The following is a 20,178-nucleotide window of genomic DNA, read 5'->3' on the forward strand; positions in this document are numbered from 1 at the left end:
TTTCGATTTGGCTTAGTATTTCATTATAGTTTTCCGGCATTACAATTTGGGAAGAACAACAAAATTTATTTGGAAAATAAAAGTTATAGAATGGGTATGGCTGGTTTATCAGAGGACTTTATAACGTTAACACAATTGAATTGTGTACAACAATGCAGCGCATTGATACATAGTCCAAAACCACGAAATTATATAACGGCCGCTACACTTTTTGGCATTTATTGCGGCGTGCTCGTTTATCGTTCCTATCGCAATTACCGTGCGAAATTGGAGGCCCAAATAGAGGATGCACCCATCGAGGAGCCAGGTGTACCAGAGGTGCAAGCCTACGAGGAATACATCTACGAGGCGCCAGTTACGGAGCCCCACGAATATCTCTTGCCCCCCATTCGCGAACCAAGTCTATTGGAACAACATTCAAATGAAGAGGCTGTTACAGCGGCGCCCTAGCCTAATATTTGGTAAAAACTCGGCCGAAAATTCCTTACCCAAAATCAAGATGATTATTTCCCATTTCCAACAATTTGATATGAAACGAGAAGCCCAAGCTCAATTCCCATTATACGTGTTTCCAGTTTCATTCAAAATCTGACAGTCAATAAAATTGCACTTAATTCATTCCATTTACATGCATATATATATATATATACAAATATTATATATATTTCATTTATTTATCTATATTTTTTGATTGATAATTGTATAATTGACATATGCATTAGTTATGATACGGAATTTTGTTCATGCTCGCTCGTATAATCTCTTAATCTATTATAGCAACATTTCTAAATTATTGTAAATAATAGTATAACAATTAATTGGGATAATAGTATATAACAAACGTAAACATAGGCAACCTTTTCGATGGACACTAACATCATTTTTTCTCTCTCTCTCTTGGCATTATCTAAAGTTAGACAAACATTTCGGATCGAAAATATATTATAATGGAATGTTAATTTATAAATAGGCAAATTGGTGGAAAGAATAATTGATCTACAAACTAGAAAACACTTGAGAGACTTGCTGGCAACTATTTATCGTTGGCATTTCCGTTTCCGGTTCCGCTACCACTTCCGCTTCCGGTTGCACCACCGCTTCCGCTTCCGCTGCCGTTATTTGTGCTCGGCTTGCGTATGGCAAAACCTTCGGGCATGCTGCTCTTGCGCTGCGCCTGCGAGATTTGGACAATGCGCGACAACGGAGAGTGTGTGCTGCTGGTGCTGGGCCGCATTAGCGCCGCTGGCATCAGGCGGGCAGGCGCGGCTCCAGCCTCATCCTGGCCAGCGGCAGGCGACAGTTCACGCGCCAGCGGCGAGGGACGCAGCGACAGGCGACGCTGCAGCGCCGTCTGCGAGCTGGACATTTGGGCGGGCTCCTCGCTGAGGCTGACACCCGGCGGCGGCGCCTGGCCCGGCGGTATCTGCAGCGCGGTCGGTCGCACGCTGAAGCGGCGCCGGAATTTGGTCTGTCCCAAAGGCGTGGAACTGGCCGCTGTAGACGGTAGCGGTCGCTCCGTATAGCTGGGCGGCGGCTCCAATATCTGCACACCCGATGGACGACGACTGGCCAAGGCCAAGGATTGGCTGGCGCTGCTGCCCTGCGGCGACATGGTGCCGACAATTGTGGAGCGACGCGCATATAAACGATTGGCGGCTGTTGCCTGCAGGGCGCGCGTCTGATCTCCGGCAAACAGTGACAATATGGGCGGCAGCTGGGGCGGATCGAGCCCGGCATTGCCTAGCTTGCGCTGCTTCTTGCTCAATTTGCCGCCGCTCGCCGGCGGCTGTTGGTGCTGGTGCTCGTCCAGCGCCGCATGGGTGTGCACCACCTCCAAGGCGCGTATCAGATCCGCAATGGTGGTCTGCTCGAGTACATCCATATCCTTGTCGGAGGTCACCGAGAAGATGCTGGAGCGACGTGGCATTGTGCCGTTCATGTCGGCGCCCGTCGCCGGGAACAGGCTGCCGCGACGTGCCGCAACGGCTGCCATTGCCGCCGAGCCGGAGCCGCGTCGCTGCATCTGGTTGAGTGCCGCTGCCGTCGGTGGGAACACGCTGCCACGACGTGCGGCCAGCGCCGGATTTTGTGTGTAAATCGATTCGCGGCGACGTTTGCCAGCTGCAGCGGCAGATTTGCGTTGATAGGCGCCGGTGGAGCTGAATGTTGCCTGCTCCGAGTCATCCAGCTGGTAGCCCTGGTTGGTAATGCCGCCATTGCCGGTGCTCGAGGCGAGACTTGTGCTCGATTCGAATGCTGGCGGCGGACCGCGACCGTTCCGTAAATAGGATTGGCTGGCGCTGGCCGTGATCGTGTTGTTGTAGTAGTCCAGCGGCGAGCGGCCCGGCAGCGCCGTAATGCCCTCCGGCACGGAAACCACCGACAGCTTGCGTTCAATATCCTGGGAGGGTCGCTTGCGATGGAAGAGCTTGCGCAGGCCATCCGGCATGGAGAACTTCTTGACACGTCCAGCACCGGCCATGCTATTCTTCTTGAGCTGCTCCTCAACGCTGTCCGGCTCCGGTTCCGGATCCAGCTGCACCACATGCGACTCGCCGGCGGCGCCATTCAGCTGGCTCTTGTAGCGACTATTGAAGGCCTCCTGAATCTGTTGATTGTCACCGCTCCAGGTCCATTCGTTGTGATTGTGCGGCACACGCAACGGACGCCTTGGTGGCTCGATATTGAAATCGGAGCTGGCACGTCCGCGCGGACGACGCGGCGTTGTCTGTTCGTTTAGTGTCGAAAAGGACCATTCGCTGGCCAAAATCTGTGAATCGGAGAAGCCGTGATAGCCACCATATGTGGCCGCATCATCAGCCTCCGGCGGCGGCTGGACCGTGGCCAATGCTGTCACCACCTTGGCCAGCAGATCCGTTGTCTGGCGATATGCTTCGGCCGTTTCGAACGTCTTCTCCCGATCGAATTTGCTTAGCTCCGTATCGGAATTGGCGTGCACCATCACAGATGGATGCTGACTGGCTGCCACAACGGCACAAACGGAATAGGCACGTTTTCGACTTGGTATCGGTGCTGGCTCCATGCGGTACATGCTGAGCTCCGGGCAGGAGGCTGACCGGGGCAGTGTATAGCCAAATTCTGTGTCGGTGTAAACGGGCTGATTTGGTTAAACGATGAATATCGTGTGCAGTTATCGTTATCGTTATCGGTATCGAGTGCGTGCATGTGTGTGTGCGTGTTTGTTGTTGTTGTTGTAGTTGTTGTTGTAGTTGTTGTTGTTGTTGTACATGTAAAGAAAGCGCAGCATATGCGTTGCATTAGTGTAAGTTTTCAATGTTGTTATTGTTGTCTCTGTTTCTCTCGCTAGCCCTGGCTTGTGCTGCTATCCTGATCCTGTTATTAATGTTAATATATTTCTGTTACTTACGCCTGCGCTTCTTCTGCGTCTTCTTAATCTTAATCTTCGCGCTCTTTCTATTTCCCTTTCGACAAAACTACAAAAAGAGAATATCACATTTGTTGTTAACTAACTTTTTTGGCGTTGGGAAAGAAGTGTGCTTGCAAGGGGGGGGGGGGGGGGGTTGGGGTAGTGCTGGAGTTACGGTTAATGTTCGCCCGCTTAGTCAAACATTTAGTTGATAGTTGTTGTTGTTGTTGTGACGCATAGCAAAGACGCAAACGTAACGGAAATGTGTGCACGCCATTGCTTAAACATACATAAATACATATATAAAGACACACACACACACACACACACACACATGTTCTATGGTGTCTCTGTGTGTGTTAGTAAATTTGAGTTTTTGGTTTTCTTTTGAAAAGTTGTGCGCGCGCCGCTTGCAGCCCTGGCGCTGACGCGCGCAACGGTAAAACAGACGCATGACGCAGACGCATTAAAAAGCGTCCGAAAGTAAGGTTAGGTTTTAGCAAAACATATTCCAATTAATACTTGATAATTATAATAAATAACAAAATAAATGCTTCCGCTTATTCAATTACATACACATAGCCTAATTTAAATATAATACATATGCATATGCATAATTCAGTTTATTATTAGCCCCGATATTATAGTTGAAGTAACGGTAATTCATCTAGTGTGATATGCTTGTGTTGTGGCATTACCTTGACTTTCAGTATATAGAGCTCGTTGAGCAGTCGTCGCAAATAGCCCACGTCCTTGGTAACACCCGTCCAGATGCGATTCTGTGTTGCCTTCAGATTGGACGAGAGCTGCTGCTCCAGATGCGCCAGTTTCTTGCTCTGCAGACCGCTGTATGGTGTATATGTAAATGATAATGATATGGAATAAGAATAATATGTTAGCGTTGAATGATGGATATGGGGTTTAGATCGATGTATTGGCAAAACCCAACGCATGCAAACGAAACGCAACCCAAATCATGCAATACAATGATCCATGCGGCCAACTTACCGTGTTATGAATGTCATGATCATGACCAGATAGCCCAAGGAGAATATAAACCAGACAATAACAAAGATTTGGTAGACCACAAACCAGCCGCCAAATTCGCGTGGCTATCAAAAAAAAAAAAAAACAAATACAAAAAAAAGGGCAATATAGACAAGTTTTTGACAATTTGGTTTTCTGCAATATTCACCTGGCTGGCACCAAAGGTGGGCACAAAATCACCAAAGCCAATTGTCGTTGTTGTCACATAGCTGTAGTAAAAGGATATCGAATATGGCCAATCCTCGAAATAGGTAAACACCCAGGCCGGCAGCAACAGAAACAGGGCTATGCCCGGAATAAGCGCTATAACCACGGTCGTAATCAGGCCCAGCTGCGGCGGCACATAGTGATCGTCCGTGGACATTTTGTACTTCTTGTACCGTCTATAGATGGCCACAAACTGGATAGAGATGCAGTTAATCGTAATAGTTAATGGAAAAGCTAAAGGTTATTTATCTCCATAGCACATACCGTACGACCAAAGTACTCGCCCAGACCGGCAAAGAGTATACCATTCACCGGTATGCCGATCACCGAATAGGCAATCATGATCATGCGACCCGCAAATGTTGTCGGCGATATGTTGCCATAGCCGACCGTCGAGCAGACGGTGAAGGCAAAGAAGAAGGCATGATAGAATGTCCATGTATAGGGTATTTCATATTCATCCTTTGTATGATCCGTAACCGGCTTGCCGCAATAGCTCGTTATCCGTTCGAGAATTTCGTTTTGTGTGCTCGCATTCTTATCGGAGAGCTCCTCCATTAGGTATTCTGGTGGGTATTGGGTATACAAATATTGCAAATACATAGTAGATAAACGCTCAACAAAACCAATCGAAACTTTGATACAAAACGCAATGAAGCGTTAACTCGAATCAAATCAAATCAAATTTAATTAGTTCTATTACACGTGTTCCGGAAGCGGGCGATCGCGTTACAAACGCCATTTAACCTTCCGCTTTTGCGAAAAACACAAATCAAAAGCAAAAATCAAAAAAAAAAAAAAAAAAAAGAGAGCAGCATAGAAGAAAACAACATGGATCGGGGCAATCGAAAAAAATAAACAAACGGGGGGAGGGGGGCCTGACCCTGACCCTGACCCCGGGCCCGAGCCCGAGCCCGAGCCCGGGCATTTGCCACCCGCATTGCTGATCCGGTTGCGTACATAACTATTTAAAATGCGGCCCACCATGTGGTATGCAGGCAGGGAACGTACGGATCATTAGGGGTGTACGCTATTTTGATCGTGCTCTGATAAGATCGTCAAATGTAATGAAAAGCTAAAGCTAATCAAATTGTCCGGAGAGCTGAAGTTTACTGAACAACAATTCGAGTATTAACATTTAGTTACTGCAGGAAAGTCACGCCGTCATGGAAGATCAGATATTCGTATTATATAGTTTTTTTGGGTTTACGGCAAAGAGATGCATTTAAACAACTTCAGAAAGTGTTAATTATGGCCTTTATTTTTAGCTTTAACTGTATTGTTGGTTTAATTTTAAGCAGAACATTTATGTACCTGTTAAATATTTACCAAGCAGTTAGCAGCGAAGTGTTGCCAGCTTGTACAATAAGGCGCATGTGGCAGCATCAGGTATTTTTTGTTTTTTTTTTGGCGTTGCCACATCTTTATATAAGCAAACATTGAGGGAAATTTAACTGCCAGTCAAGGCTTACAATGTGCCTGACAAGCAGATGTGAAGCCAGGCACTTTAGAGATGCAATCTAACTATCTATGCAGTTATATCACATAGTTAACTTTCAAAAAACAAATTTAGCGCGCATATTTAGTGCAATTCATTGGCATTCATAACTGAGTGCAATCATTCAATAAACCTTAAGCCACTGGCAAATGCAAAACTGACAACAATTTTAGCCGTAATCTTTTAACGAATTGCATAATTCAATAAATGCTACGGCCAGATATTTAACAAAGCCAAACCCAGAGAGAGGGAGACCAATGAGGGGCCCAGCGGGCGGTGCACAATTGCGGGCAATTCGCCCCGTGCACTCTATGTAGATCTAATCGTAATCTCTCTGTCTCTCCGACGGGACAACATGGGAGGAGACGGACGAACCGATCTGGTATTGTCGCCTTTTGTTGTCGTTGTCGCTGTCGTTGTCGCTGTGGGTGCCCCTCGGGTTGATTGTGATTGCGGCAATTTGTTCGTAGACGTCGATCATTAGCACAAATTCTTGTAAATCTTTGAAGCTTAACGGTACACAAGCAAGCAACAGAATAGTTGACGTTAAATGAGATTAACTTGTTGTCGCTTTTGTTGTTAAATTTGATTATCTCGTGCGCCGGAAATGTTTGTGGCAAACAAATTGATAAATTTACTTAATTAATGATCGCTAGGCAAGAAAGATAGAAACAGTGTGCCAGCTAGGGGGACAGCTAGAGAGAGAGAAAGTCGAGAAAGTATAGAACCCTTAGACAATCCTCAATCGAAACAGTCGAGATCAGACAAAAATCAGTTATGCAAGATCACATAAAGCCTTAACTTTAAAGATATCGAGTTCGAGGACAATTTTAAGAAAGAGCAAGAGAATATGAGGATGAACCCGATAAGCCAAATCAGACCATACAACACTGAAGCCTTAAGATCACCTAAAGATCAGCACGGAGTCAAGATTGAATATGAAGAAGGAAAAGCTTAATTTAAGGAGTTTTCTTAAGAGAGCGATAATAGGAGAACGTGATGAAGAAAGGTCCATAGAAAAAATCAGTCGATCGATCTGACAAGATCATATTCAGCATTCAAATGTGAGCAAGTAACTAAATGTGATTTGATATGATGGATCACAAAAAAAATGATCAGCAGGGCGCATGGATGTGATCGTTCAGACTGAGACTGAGACTCTAGAAAAATGAAAACGTAAAAAGTATATAAATCTTCATCTATATGTATATCTATATCCTAGATCATTAAACCAATTGTTTATGGCCTCTATCAGCAAACTGACGTTTGGCTGACTAACAGCAAATGCCATCATCACATGTCTGTGCACAGTTCAGAGCGAACTGTGATCCATGGTCTTAGACCAGGTACATACCGATATGTCAGCTATACGACATTGAAGTGCTTTTGAAGCCCAATAGATTAATGTTGATACCGATTGGCGACGCGAACGATTGATAAAGCCTGTTCCTGCCGAAAGGGCATAACCAAATTAAGACCCATGGTAAGACCCTCGGATACAGCTAGTCAAAGGGGCTCAGTGTAAGACCCTTCCGATTCGATGCGATTCGATTCGAGTGTTCATATGAATACTTGAACTCGTTCATCGTGAATGTTGCTAACTGATTTAACCCAGAAGTTATAGATATATATATCTATACATATATACATATTTGTATTTGCTGTGTCATTTACCCGACCGAATGACCTACGACTTGTGCAATCGCTTGATCGTTTCGCATTGATGGTACATACATACTATATAGATATCGATGCACGTCTTGGCCCGACGGTGTCTAATTCGCGTTTATAGTTTATTTATCTGCATAATTAGCACATTTTATGTGGTATTTAAATTTGATTTTATTGCAATTATAGTGGAATAACCCTCAAAATAAATACGTTCGCTGTGAGATTTATGTGCATGATATACACAAGCACACACACAAACAGAGAGAGAGAGAGAGAGAGAGAGAGAGAGAGAGAGAGAGAGGGAGAAGCATGTAAATCACATCACAATCGTATAAACGCAATTAATCACGAATCAGATTCGCACACTTGCTAACTCATAAAGTTCACATTTCCCAACATTTACGCACGTTTGGCGAAACAAAAATAAAGCCAGGTAAATATTGACGAACGCTTTTTACACACCGAATTAGGTATGCTCTAAAAATATATATATAAATAGTCAATATGATCAGAAATAACGTTTATGCCATGCAATTGATGATATCGTTTTTAGCACATTAAGTTGGCTGCGCTTGATTAGTGCACGAAATCAGACATTGTTTATGAATAACTCGCGTGTGGATCGGATTAATTTTTAATGATATTCAGTTTATGTTTGCTAATTTCGTGAAATGCTTGACCGCTGTCGATATATACACAATATGTAGAGCACCTTTATACCACGAATCTCATGATATCGCTATCGCTCTTTAGCAATTCATGACATCAGACAGGGTTTATGGATAACTCTCGTGTGGAACTGATTTCTTAATGATAGTCAATTTATGCGTGCTAATTTCGTAAAGTGATTGACTAAGTCTATGCCATGGATTTCATGATATCCGTATCGCTCAGACATCAGGCATGGTTTATGGATAACTCTCGTGTCTAAATATAGATAATGCTATGTTTATGCCGTGTATTTCGTGATATCTTAATCAAAATGATTGACGGCGCTTGTGCAGCTCATGAATTATTCTCGTGTGAAACTGATTTTCTAATGATAGCCAGTTTATGCGTGCGCATTTCATGAAATGTTCGATAATAATACAATAACAAGACGAAGGTGTCTTAATGTGTATTTCTTGTAAGTTCTATTCCTGATAGATGCTGGGCTCTATATACTGACTATATTTTTTCTACCAGCCTTACAAACGGCTTGACAGAACTGTGTTAGCTGCTCGCAGAAAGTGCATTTAACATACAACGTAAACTGTGATGATGTTGAGATATCTTTAGTTGAGTTTGTGGGCGATTGGCTGGCCAAAAATTCGTGGCAGACAGTTTAGTTGTGAGATATCACACGGTTCCGTGGCATTTTACATGCTATAATAAATATATTTATGTCTACGATATTTGAGACACATGCTATATGTTGATGACGATAGACGCTGCTGCTGGAATATATTCAAGTGCTACCCACCGTAGATCTGAACGCGTTCCTTTAGCTCCTCGAGGCGTGCCTCCTTCTCCTCGCCATGCTCGATGTGATAGTAGATGGCGGCGCCGAACAATAGATAGGATATGTAAAAGATGAGCAAGAGTATCCAACGGTTTGGCGACATGCTCGACCTGTCGCTTCCTTGGGCTCTGAGGATCCGGCTGCAAGCAGAGAAGCCAACAAATGAGTCTCTCAGCCACGAAATAACGCAACACCTTGTAAATTGTTTGCTCGCATTAGGCTGGGAACTCAAGTATGTCAACGTTTTCTTGTTATTATTAGTATTATTTATGGTTGTATCAACGTTAATCGACGCTTGATTGCGATTGCTCAACTATCTATCTATATATATATATATATGCTGTATATATATAAATATTCGTATGAAATTCTTTGGGCTGCTACGCTACACTGCAAGGCGAAAGTCTTATGGGTTCGACGTTGGGCATTAGCTTTAAGATCTGTACGTTCGAACTTGCCCTCGATGACAGGGGTCTGAGTATAACTAAGTTTTCCAAGTTCTAGTAAATGTTTGGTAGTGCTCCAATCCTGCTCGAAACCAGCTCGAACTCTGCTCGAACCCGGCTCGAACTCTGCTCGAACCCGGCTCGAACTCTGCTCGAACCCGGCTCGAACTCTGCTCGAACCCGGCTCGAACCCGGCTCGAACCCGGCTCGAACTCGGATAACTATATCATATAGCTGCTATAGGACAAAATCTAAGTTGTTCAATGAGCATCGGACTTACTATATCATATACAATACATTATATATCATATTATCACAAATATTATATCACATATATACATTTATCATATATATTAAAAAAAAAAAGAGTTTCCCTATGGAAAACTATTCAGTTTTTCTCCAAAAATCTTCAGAAGGGTATTCAATGTTCGGCGTGCCGTAGCTAATCTCTTCGTTCCGTCTTGTTTGTTAATATTTAAGATTGTTTGGTTGCATTTTTTTATTATGTCTATGATAAACGTTGACAACCCTGCCTCAGTCACAGTCACAGTCGCGACGTCACAGTGGGCATTGCAGAGTGGACGTCATTTGGAGCAGAAAAGCGGCCGGGTTAGCATATTGACACATCTAATCATATCGGCAAGACGTAAGTGCCGAGTATTGCTGCTAATTTGTACGTAGTTCTACGCTTTCTGTTAACAAACGCTGGCGATGGGATGGGCATGGCTTGTTATCTGTCTGGGATTAGGCTGATGACAATGCCAGCGTTCAGCCTGTGTTTGGCTGCTTGGAAATGTACCTCGATCGCGTCTAATTAGCGGCTCGATAGGTTGACAACTCTGGCACCGGTTGGGTGTCAGCAATTGTCGACATGCTTCGATTTTAGTTATTTTGTGAAATAATGCAGCGATAATAACAAGTATTAATACTACCGATAATAAGTATCATAATGCCTGCTTCACTTCTTGCAAAATCATAAAGATTATTTCACCTATTTTCAAACGTAATTAGTTCATGTTGAGGTAGTTCTCTTTAATCGTATCGCCCATCAGACATTTTATGAACCTTGTCACCAGGCGCAACGAGCGAGAGATGAGGAGAGGGAGTGAGAGAGAGAGAGAGAGAGAGAGAGAGAGAGAGAGAGAGAGACGGAGGAGTTTTACCAACAGGTGCTCGAGTATTACGTGAAATTGTATATTTGATCTTAAGTTTGACTTAGCGGAGTGTGCGGCTCATAATTGATAAGTGTTATGGGGCATAGGAATGCGATAAGCGGGTATATTGGACTGACAAATATCCTGTAATTATCACAAGAGAAGTCGGTGGTTCGTTTGACATTCGATTAAGCTACTAATTCTAGAATTCCAGTTTTAATTTATATATGCCCGCGCTCTACCGAAAATATTGCCGATCGTAGATATTTTCACAAGAAATTGCGGGCTATATTTGACCTCTGCCCAAAATTGGCGTCTAACCCATTTGGTTACACAAATCCAATGAATGGGTCCCCAGATATTTGTAGCTAAAAGTTTCCATTATCATTATTAATATTATTATTAATTTTATTATTATTATTTTCATTATGATTATTCATATCATTATTATTATCATTATTATTATTATCATTATCATTATCATTATTATTATTATCATTATTATTATTATTATCATTATCATTATCATTATCATTATTATTATCATCAGCATTACTCATATAATTATTTTATATTAACTGATGTTATAAAAGGAATTACTCTAAATTTCTGGTGTGACCTAACTCCGAACCTAGTTTAGTTTCTAGATATTTCTTTGATTTCCTCTAATTAGTTTTCTTTCATATTACAACTTGGCCCAGTACTCAAGTAATACATGGAACATTACCAAACAATTCTCAAGGCATCAACTATCTATTACATATATACATATTTATTTTCGATTCCCATTGTTGTTGCAATTGAAGTCAAGTGGAGAGCTGATAATAATTCAGTGCATACAATATCATTTATTCAATTATAATTATCAATTTTATAGTAGTAGTACAAGTATTGAGAATCTTTTCCGAAATTATCTATGATATGTGTTTGTTTTCAGTTGAAAGTCAATAGGCATTGCTTATGGCCAACAAACTGGGCTAAGCATTTGGTTAACAATAACAAAACAAAAACAAAATTAACAAAAAAAAAAAAAAAAAAAAAAATGGCATTTATTGGGCGCGTTTTGTCAATGATGACGCGACATTCAATGGAAGTGTTTGCATTTATTGTATTTGATTTGATTTGACTTTTATTTAATTTTTATAAAAACAAACATTTTAATGAGCCCATTTGTTGCCCTGATTTTTGGGCTTGCCGTATTTTCAATGGAATGGAAAATTCTGCAAAAAAAAAATGCAAAATAAGGTAGCTCCAGTCGGGTGTGCCGGACTAGGTGCCATGATGTCAGACCACAAATATGGCCCAGCCCTTGAGAATGAGTTCCTTCTTTTGAATTTCGCTCAAAATCTGTACGCGATGTGTTTCGGTGCATAAAGTCCGATCTTTTTCACATTTTCAAACCACAAAAGTGTGCATATACAAAAGAGATATATATATATAGTATGGACACGGAAGCGTAGATCAAAGTTGCTTTCTTTTGTGCGCTTTTACTCGATTTCTGGGCAAAGCTAACAATTCGCTCGCAGCCCATAAATGACAGCAAGTGGCCCCAATCGACCCAAGACGAAGACCAAATCTATGATCATGTAAATTAATCTGCTCAATGTTTGATTTGCTAAGTGCGAAAAACAACAGAACATTTAATATAGCCATATAAAGGTTACTAATTGATAACCAACGTGCAACGTGCTGGCCCCCACGGCCCATGGCAATCAATCGCAGCCAAGAAAAGGATTGTAGATCAAGTTCTAGCGATCGATGCGATCAAAGCGAGTGATTAACTTTTCCGGCTTGTGTACAGTTTCTCAATGAAACAAAAGTTCGATGCGCGTATAAATACCAGGGCTGCAAACCGATTCGATGTTGAACACGAATACTCCGAATTGTCTAAAACCAAGCAGCAACAAAAAAATATATAAGTCTTGGTATCTTTTCAGTAGAAATTCCGGAATGATGAAATGAAAAACGAAAGGCCGACAATTTATCGATAAGGGTGTTACCCTAGGATTAAGTTAAGTAAAGTTCCAACTTAAGAACTTACATAATTTATGATATGTAACCTTGGTATTTGACATTGAAGCCAGCTAATCGAATTGGTTCCAGTTATATTCAAATGTAAATTAGGGACCAGAAATAATCTATAATCTTGCATGACATATCTTACAGCTATTATTACACAAAGCTTTTAACTTCATGTCAAATATATACAAACAGCCAGATCCAGTTTAAAGTCAGAGAGTAACTCTAATTTGATCAGAGGCAGTTAAATTCTGACAGACACAGAAAAAACTTTAGAACACATAAAAACGGGGCTGTAGAATAGCCTTTAGACAGGCAAACGCCTGCCTGCTTCATGTCAAATATTTAACAGCTAGATGCAGGTTAAAGTCAGAGAGTAACAGTAATTAGATCAGATGCAGTTAAATTGTGACAGGCACAGAAGAAACTTTTGAATACATAAAAACTGTCTGTAGAGAAACCTTTAGTCAGGCACTTTGCGTGCTTCATGTCAAATATTTAACAGCCAGATGCATGTTAAAGTCAAAAACTTAGCATGCAACTGACTGTAGAGTAATCTTAAGTCGGGCACTTTGAATGATAATGATCATGCACTATTATTATTAGTTGTATTTAGTTGATTTGCTCATTTTTTGGTTTATTATGAATATAGAAATGAATGAATAAAAAATATTTACATATACTGAACGCTAAACAGTCGCATAATCAATAATAAATAGCAACAAATGCAAATGAACACGTTTAGTAAATAATCACAACGCTTCAACGTACAGAGAGCTGCTGCTGCTGCTGCTGTCCACGAAGCAGCACGGGCTTACTCCAATGACGTGGCAGCCGGTTGCTCGGCATGAGGAATGAGATGTGACTAGACCAAACCAAACGAACCCAACCACTAGAATCTTTTGGATAAATGGCATGCATGGGTAGCATTGGGGAGGTGGGCAATGCTAATTATGTTGACATTGCTGAACAAAGCAATTCACATGCATGATTAATTGCATTTCGATCTATCAATGTCCCTGTTTAGCGTGTCTTCTCTCCCGTCTCTCTCTCCCGTGTTGTCTTCGGGCCATTGATAAGAAAGAAAGAATCCGGCGACTGATACTCTTAACTTGATGCCGCTTGTCAGTTGACGTAGTGCCAGGGCCTAGACTAACACGACAATTAATAATGCCAACTGACACGACACGACAAATGTCGATAATACAAAACAGCGATCGACCCAAATAGCTAAGCGACAAAAGACTGCTCGACTACGTCATACCCTTTATCGAAAAAAAACGAGCGACGATTCGTATCAGAACTCGAAAGAAACTTTCTAAACTTCAGTATATATAGTTTATTTTCTAGTTTATTTTTTGCAAGACTTGGCTTGTTTTGCTACCTCTTTTAAAATGTTAATGAAAGAATTCAATTAGTAATTCATAATTGCCCATGGCTGATTTGCAGCCTTAAAATATGCGACATATCCCCATAAACAAAAAACGATGCCTAAAAACGATCCAAAATGAATTAAACTGGAACTGCGTATGGTATCTACATAAATAATTCACATTCCAAGTCCCCACTTATTAAGTTTAATCTAGATCTAGTTAGAACAACTCAGCGAACGGTTACAAGCGTCTGCAAAAAAACGAGCATACCCCACATCAACTCGGTACGCAATAGGCATAGAACGGCCTGAAGGATTTTTGATGGCAATCAAACATGTTGCTAGCAACACGGCGCCTAGCAACATTTGTTGCCGGCAACATGATTGATGGCAGCAACTAATATGCCCAACCAACTGACATACTAAAGCGCCAAGAAGCCTTGGCAGCGATAAGACGTACGGTTGGCCAGCCCCAAGGCATTAGCACAGATTAAATACTAAATGCCAGAAAAGTATCTATTTTATAGAAATAGTTATTATTTTATTTTGACTGTCCGCTTAAAGATTCTCGCTAGCAATCATGGGAAATTCAATTCTTCACAAGTCTTTGGGTTAAAGGCCCTCACACTGATTGATTACAGCCATTTACTTAGATAGAGATACTTATATTGTATAACCGTGTGCATATATAGTAGCATAAGTGCGAGCTCTACATGGACGTGCTCTCTTTCAACTGGAGCACGGTTGCATTTTAAAGATCGTTTAGATTGTTCAAATTGAGAATCGAACACGGCAGAAAATAAAACGTGCCTGAAATTGAATTCAAGCATTTTGAATGCCATCAAGAGGATAGATTTTAGCTTCCAGTCACAAATACACAAAATTTTTCTTCGTTTCTGGTGGGGCTTTGAGATTTTTCAAAAAATATTCTTCGATAATATGGAAACAATCATGCCTTTAGTTTATAGACAGATCCATCTAAAAGTTTATATTAAACTTAGTCTCTCTATTTAGAGTAGATTTTTTTTTCCAAGCGAAGTACTTAAGTCTCTTAGAAGCTTAAGTCTCGCATTTAATACATTATCTTTCATTATATCGGGATCGTAAAGAATTCAAATCTTTCCCGAATCAAATCAAATGTGAGAAATTTAAAAAATTGAGCCTTGGCTTTAAATTTTAAGATCTTCAGTAGAAAATATTTATAAGAAATGTAAAGTTCTGACTGGATTACCAAGAAATGGTTCTCTTTAAACTCCCGAAACTTTATGTGAACTAGTCCTGTTCCGTTGTAAAGTAACTGTATTAATCTTAAGCATTTAGCTTTGATTAGAGAACAAGTATTTGTAATTTTAAACAGAAACTTTCAGTCTCGTTCAGCTCAAGCACAAAATCAATTCGGTGCAGCTTTTGAGACAGAAACATCGAGTTTAAATTTGTAAATATACAACTGTAAATGTGTAAATTTCGGTAAATATGTTTATTATGTCGAATGGAGCAATGCGGATCCTCTCTGATAAGCTGAACAAAATGACCAGAAGCACAGCCGTTGCAGACCCATGCTGATTTCACATATACAGTATGTCAATAAAGTGTTTTTACTAACAAAAAAAAACTAATTTTTTGGGTTTAGTTGAAAATAAATGTACCTAAAAGTGAGAATTTTTTTTCAATTATAATTTATTTCGATTCTATATTTCTCCTAGAACTTAATGGCAAAAAGAATTGTTAAATAACATTACCCAAACATTTTATAAAATTAAAAAACTAAAAACATTCACATTTTATGCTGTCAATAAAGTGTTTTTACAGCTACGGTAAATTGTTTTGCCGTTCTCTTTTGGGTGATCCCGTTAGATTTGGGCCCATGCGTTTTGGCTTCTCTTGTGTCTTCGACTTTTCTTGTCATTTTCTATTGCAATTTATAACGTTTTGCTTTAATTTTATGAAAAATAAAATGCCAGGAAAAAGAACAACTTTTGAAGTCGCTCAGCTGGTGTATTATAACCATCAGATGGGACGTCAAGTCTCGGAACTGGCTGATATGTTTAATTTATCAAAAGCAACGATATACAACATATTAAACAGAGCCAATAAGGAAGATAGGCTAGAGGCAAAGCCAGTATGTGGTCGACCCTGCAAAATTTCTGACAGAGATAAGCGAAAAATTCTGAGAAAAATTGAGAAAAATCCACAAATTTCGCTTAGGGATATTGCTCAGGAGTTCAAGGAAGAAAGTGGTGTTGATGTGTCACATGAAACTGTCCGAAAATTACTGAATTCCAATGACTACACATCACGAGTTGCCAGGAAAAAACCTCTACTATCGGCGGCGAATATTTTGAAGCGGCTATCGTTCGCTCAAGTCCATGTAAATAGTTCGAACGATTTTTGGAGTAACGTCATATTCTGTGACGAAAGCAAGATGATGCTATTCTACAACGATGGGCCATCCAGAGTCTGGAGAAAGCCACTAACAGCGTTGGAAAACCGCAATATTATTCCAACCGTTAAATTCGGAAAACTATCAGTGATGGTGTGGGGGTGTATTTCGAGCAAGGGTGTAGGAGATTTGACCTTCATTGAGAATACCATGGATGCTAGACAATATCTGAGCATTTTACAGACACATCTCGTCAGTAGTGCACAGAAATTTGGATTCTATGAGGACAATAAGCCAATTTTTAAATTTTACCAGGACAATGACCCGAAGCATAAAGCTCATATGGTAAGAGTTTGGCTGTTGTACAACTGTGGAAAGGTGTTAGACACTCCACCACAAAGTCCAGATATGAATCCAATAGAAAATGTGTGGTCATATTTGAAAAAAAAAGTCGCAAAGCGGAGTCCAAAATCAAAAACTGATTTAAAAGCTGCTGTACTGGAAGAATGGCAGAAGATTCCAGAAACATACATACAAAACCTTATTGTTTCAATGAAACGGCGATTGCAGGCTGTATGTGACGCTAATGGCAGCCACACAAAGTATTAAAAAAAAATATTCCTGTTTTTTTAACATTGTTATTTAGTAATAAAGTTTCGTGTAAAAACACTTTATTGACAGCATAAAATTTGAATGTTTTTAGTTTTTTAATTTTATAAAATGTTTGGGTAATGTTATTTAACAATTCTTTTTGCCATTAAGTTCTAGGAGAAATATAGAATCGAAATAAATTATAATTGAAAAAAAATTCTCACTTTTAGGTACATTTATTTTCAACTAAACCCAAAAAATTAGTTTTTTTTCGTTAGTCAAAACACTTTATTGACATACTGTAAGTAAGCACATTTGTAATGATAATACAATTGATTAATTTCGACACTCGCACTTTTGCATTGGACAACGCTGGAATACAATAGATCTTGCCTATATATGTATATGTATGTACTACTGGAGCCGAGTTCGTTAGCCTCTCCGTCAATGATATAGCACCGAGAAATGGGACTTGTAATGAAACTGATATAAATATATTTATATGTATATTTTATTTTTTTATTGTTATCAACACTGGCAAAAAGTGCTCTTAGCACAGGATCTGCGTTCCTGCTGGCAAACAATTTACATGGAGTTTCGTTTTGGGGTTTTTTTTTTTTTGGCAATAACATTATTTAATTATATTAGTTGTAATATAAAGGTTGATACCCACACTTAAGCAAACCGAAAACCAAACAAAAATATCAAAAATTTTCGCACAGCACGTGAAAAATTTCCTTACGTTTGCACCGTTACAAACACTAAGCAAAAACGAAGACGAGTACAAAAAAAAAAAACAAAAAACAAAAAAAAAACAACGTTGCAGATGCAGCAACAACGCAAATGCATATAACCGTTGATCGCGACGAACAGGACGGTTACCGTTACACGGCGCGCATTGAATTGAAATTGAAGCGCTGCAGGCAGCGGGTTGACACTTTTGTATGCGATGTTTGTCTGTGTGTGTGTGTGTGTGTGTGTGGGCCGCGTGTGTGTGTGTGTGTTTTGACGTTGATTTAAATTGAAATGCTTGGAAGCTCACGTCTCTGCCACAGCCACTGCTCGCAGCAGCTGCGCAGCCAGCGTTGACGAATAGGAATTAGAATTTTAATGCGCGCTTAACGGTAAACGGCAGAAACGGTAACGGTTATAGCTATTATGCTCTATATTGCCCTACAACGCACAACGCTCGCTTCGTCGTTACGGTACGCGATACGTCCATCATATGACTGCCGGGTATCCGGAGCTAAAGTTACAGCCAAGTCCGACTATCAACACCTCCTTTGACGGCCGATCGTCTTCGTCTACCGCACACACACACACACACACACACACGCACAGGCACTCGTGCACTCGCTTAACCGCTCACTCACCTGCTCTCTCCTTCGCTCTTTTGCTTTGTAAACCATGTGTGAGATTTTTATTATTATACTTTATTTTATTTGATTTCGTATTTTTTTTTCTTCTTCTTCTTCTTCTTTTCATTTAATTGTTGATCCCGCTGCTCACTCACTTTGAGCCGAAATATGTAGCTCAAACCCCGTTCGGAGTACATTCGAGCTAATCGCGCCTTCCAAAGCAAAAGGCGCCCGCCCGCATTGAGTGTGCGCGTGTGTGAATCCGAACGGGGAATGTGACAATTGCGATCCAAGGGGGACTCGATTTGAGTGAGTGCTTTGTATCAAGCGGCGACGAGTAAGCACCGACCTGCACTTCATACCCCCGCCCCATCAATCCCCCTCACAGGCATACACACCCACACAGACACACACACACACACACACACAGACAAACTGCTCAGCCAGCGCACGGCTTACTGCTGTCTACTACGACTAACTACTACAAATGTAAAAGAAACAAAATAAATAAATCGGCGATCGACAAAAGACAACTACGAAAATCGCGAGCACTTTTTCGCCATCTCCTTTGCCCTCCCCTCCCCCCATGGCCATAGTTTAACAACAGCAATACGAGCATGCTGAACTTACGTTTTGCTACCAACGAACGGTAGTAGAGCAATCGCACAGTGGTTCAATGCAAATGAAAACCTGTTTGTGGCTATTAACTAGTAAACTGCTTAAGGATAAATAATTTAAGCTTAGAATCGTGCTCGATAGATATGCTTTGTATAAGAAAACTATAAGAATGAGGTTGGCAAACTAGTGAGAACTGAATTAATTATATAGGTTAAATTGGGTCCTACTTTAGTGTTAATTACAATATAAAATAAAATAAGTCATAGCCATGCATACATGAGCCGCATTTCAACGAAAACGTGTTTCAAGTGAATCAAATATTGAAATCCTTTTGTTTTAATTGCCCCAATGTATGCTTTAGCCTTTCTTTTTTTCTCATACAGGTGTGTGGCGATAATAATTAAGCGATTTTTAATGATCATTTATTTGTAAAGCTATATATATATATATACCCAAGCCTGGTATCAAAAACCTTTATTAATCAATCATATTCTTACCCATCAGTGTAAGCCATTCTCCAACCCCAGCTAAATGGGCCTTACGAATCGGAAGCATGCATACACTCTACTCACAACAAGCAACCAGTGTGCACAGTGAGGCATTGATTTCGGCTTTGTATTGTTCTTATGCTCTTTAGATGTTGTTGTGTTTGTTGTTATTTTCACTGGCATGGCAAAAAATTTGTCAGTGTATTTACCGAACAGCGGGCCCGGACTACTACTATATTGTCGCCGGGCCATGGGCCTCCCCCGGCCCAAATGGCGTCGACGCGTCGATGCCGATGCCGACGCCGATGCCAACGCCAAACCCAAACACACCCACAACAATATCAACAACAACAACAACAACACCAGCAAAAAGACAACACGGCAACAGTCGAAGCGCAAATGTTTTGTCTGCGGATTTAGTGCTTTACGACGAAGGCGCA

The 20,178-nt window shown here is 40.8% G+C and overlaps 2 protein-coding genes across 4 annotated transcripts; one reads left to right on the top strand and one right to left on the bottom strand.

Moving 5' to 3' along the window:
• The first annotated feature begins 13 nt into the window (after positions 1–13).
• On the top strand, positions 14–627 carry LOC6633461 (uncharacterized). The gene has a single exon (XM_002057308.4). The coding sequence runs from the start codon at positions 91–93 to the stop codon at positions 448–450; it is 360 nt and encodes a 119-aa protein (XP_002057344.1). The 5' UTR covers positions 14–90; the 3' UTR covers positions 451–627.
• On the bottom strand, positions 615–18,883 carry Ork1 (open rectifier K[+] channel 1). 3 transcript variants are annotated; one of them, XM_015169949.3, is made up of 7 exons: positions 18,648–18,883; positions 9,274–9,452; positions 4,907–5,208; positions 4,584–4,835; positions 4,397–4,500; positions 4,087–4,234; positions 615–3,118 (listed from the first exon to the last, which is right to left on the bottom strand). In XM_015169949.3, exons 2-7 carry the CDS (start codon positions 9,413–9,415, stop codon positions 1,034–1,036), a joined length of 3,033 nt encoding a protein of 1,010 aa, XP_015025435.1. In that variant the 5' UTR covers positions 9,416–9,452; positions 18,648–18,883; the 3' UTR covers positions 615–1,033. The 3 variants fall into 3 exon arrangements, with proteins under 3 accessions (XP_015025435.1, XP_002057345.1, XP_015025436.2); XM_002057309.4 differs by lacking the exon at positions 18,648–18,883 and adding an exon at positions 17,948–18,509; XM_015169950.3 differs by lacking the exons at positions 4,087–4,234; positions 4,397–4,500; positions 4,584–4,835; ... (1 more) ...; positions 9,274–9,452; positions 18,648–18,883 and adding an exon at positions 3,389–3,482.
• Positions 18,884–20,178: the final 1,295 nt, after the last annotated feature.

Source organism: Drosophila virilis, chromosome X (assembly GCF_030788295.1).
Source record: "Drosophila virilis strain 15010-1051.87 chromosome X, Dvir_AGI_RSII-ME, whole genome shotgun sequence".
Lineage (NCBI taxonomy): Eukaryota > Metazoa > Arthropoda > Insecta > Diptera > Drosophilidae > Drosophila > Drosophila virilis.

Excerpts from the sequence above, each read along its gene's own strand:
- LOC6633461 (XM_002057308.4), top strand. The coding sequence starts at position 91 with ATGGGTATGGCTGGTTTATCAGAGGACTTTATAACGTTAACACAATTG.
- Ork1 (XM_015169949.3), bottom strand. The coding sequence starts at position 9,415 with ATGTCGCCAAACCGTTGGATACTCTTGCTCATCTTTTACATATCCTAT. Across the intron at positions 4,501-4,583 it reads CCACCTTTGGTGCCAGCCAG|CCACGCGAATTTGGCGGCTG; the intron begins GTGAATATTGCA and ends TTTTTTTGATAG. Across the intron at positions 3,119-4,086 it reads TCTATATACTGAAAGTCAAG|CCCGTTTACACCGACACAGA; the intron begins GTAATGCCACAA and ends TAACCAAATCAG.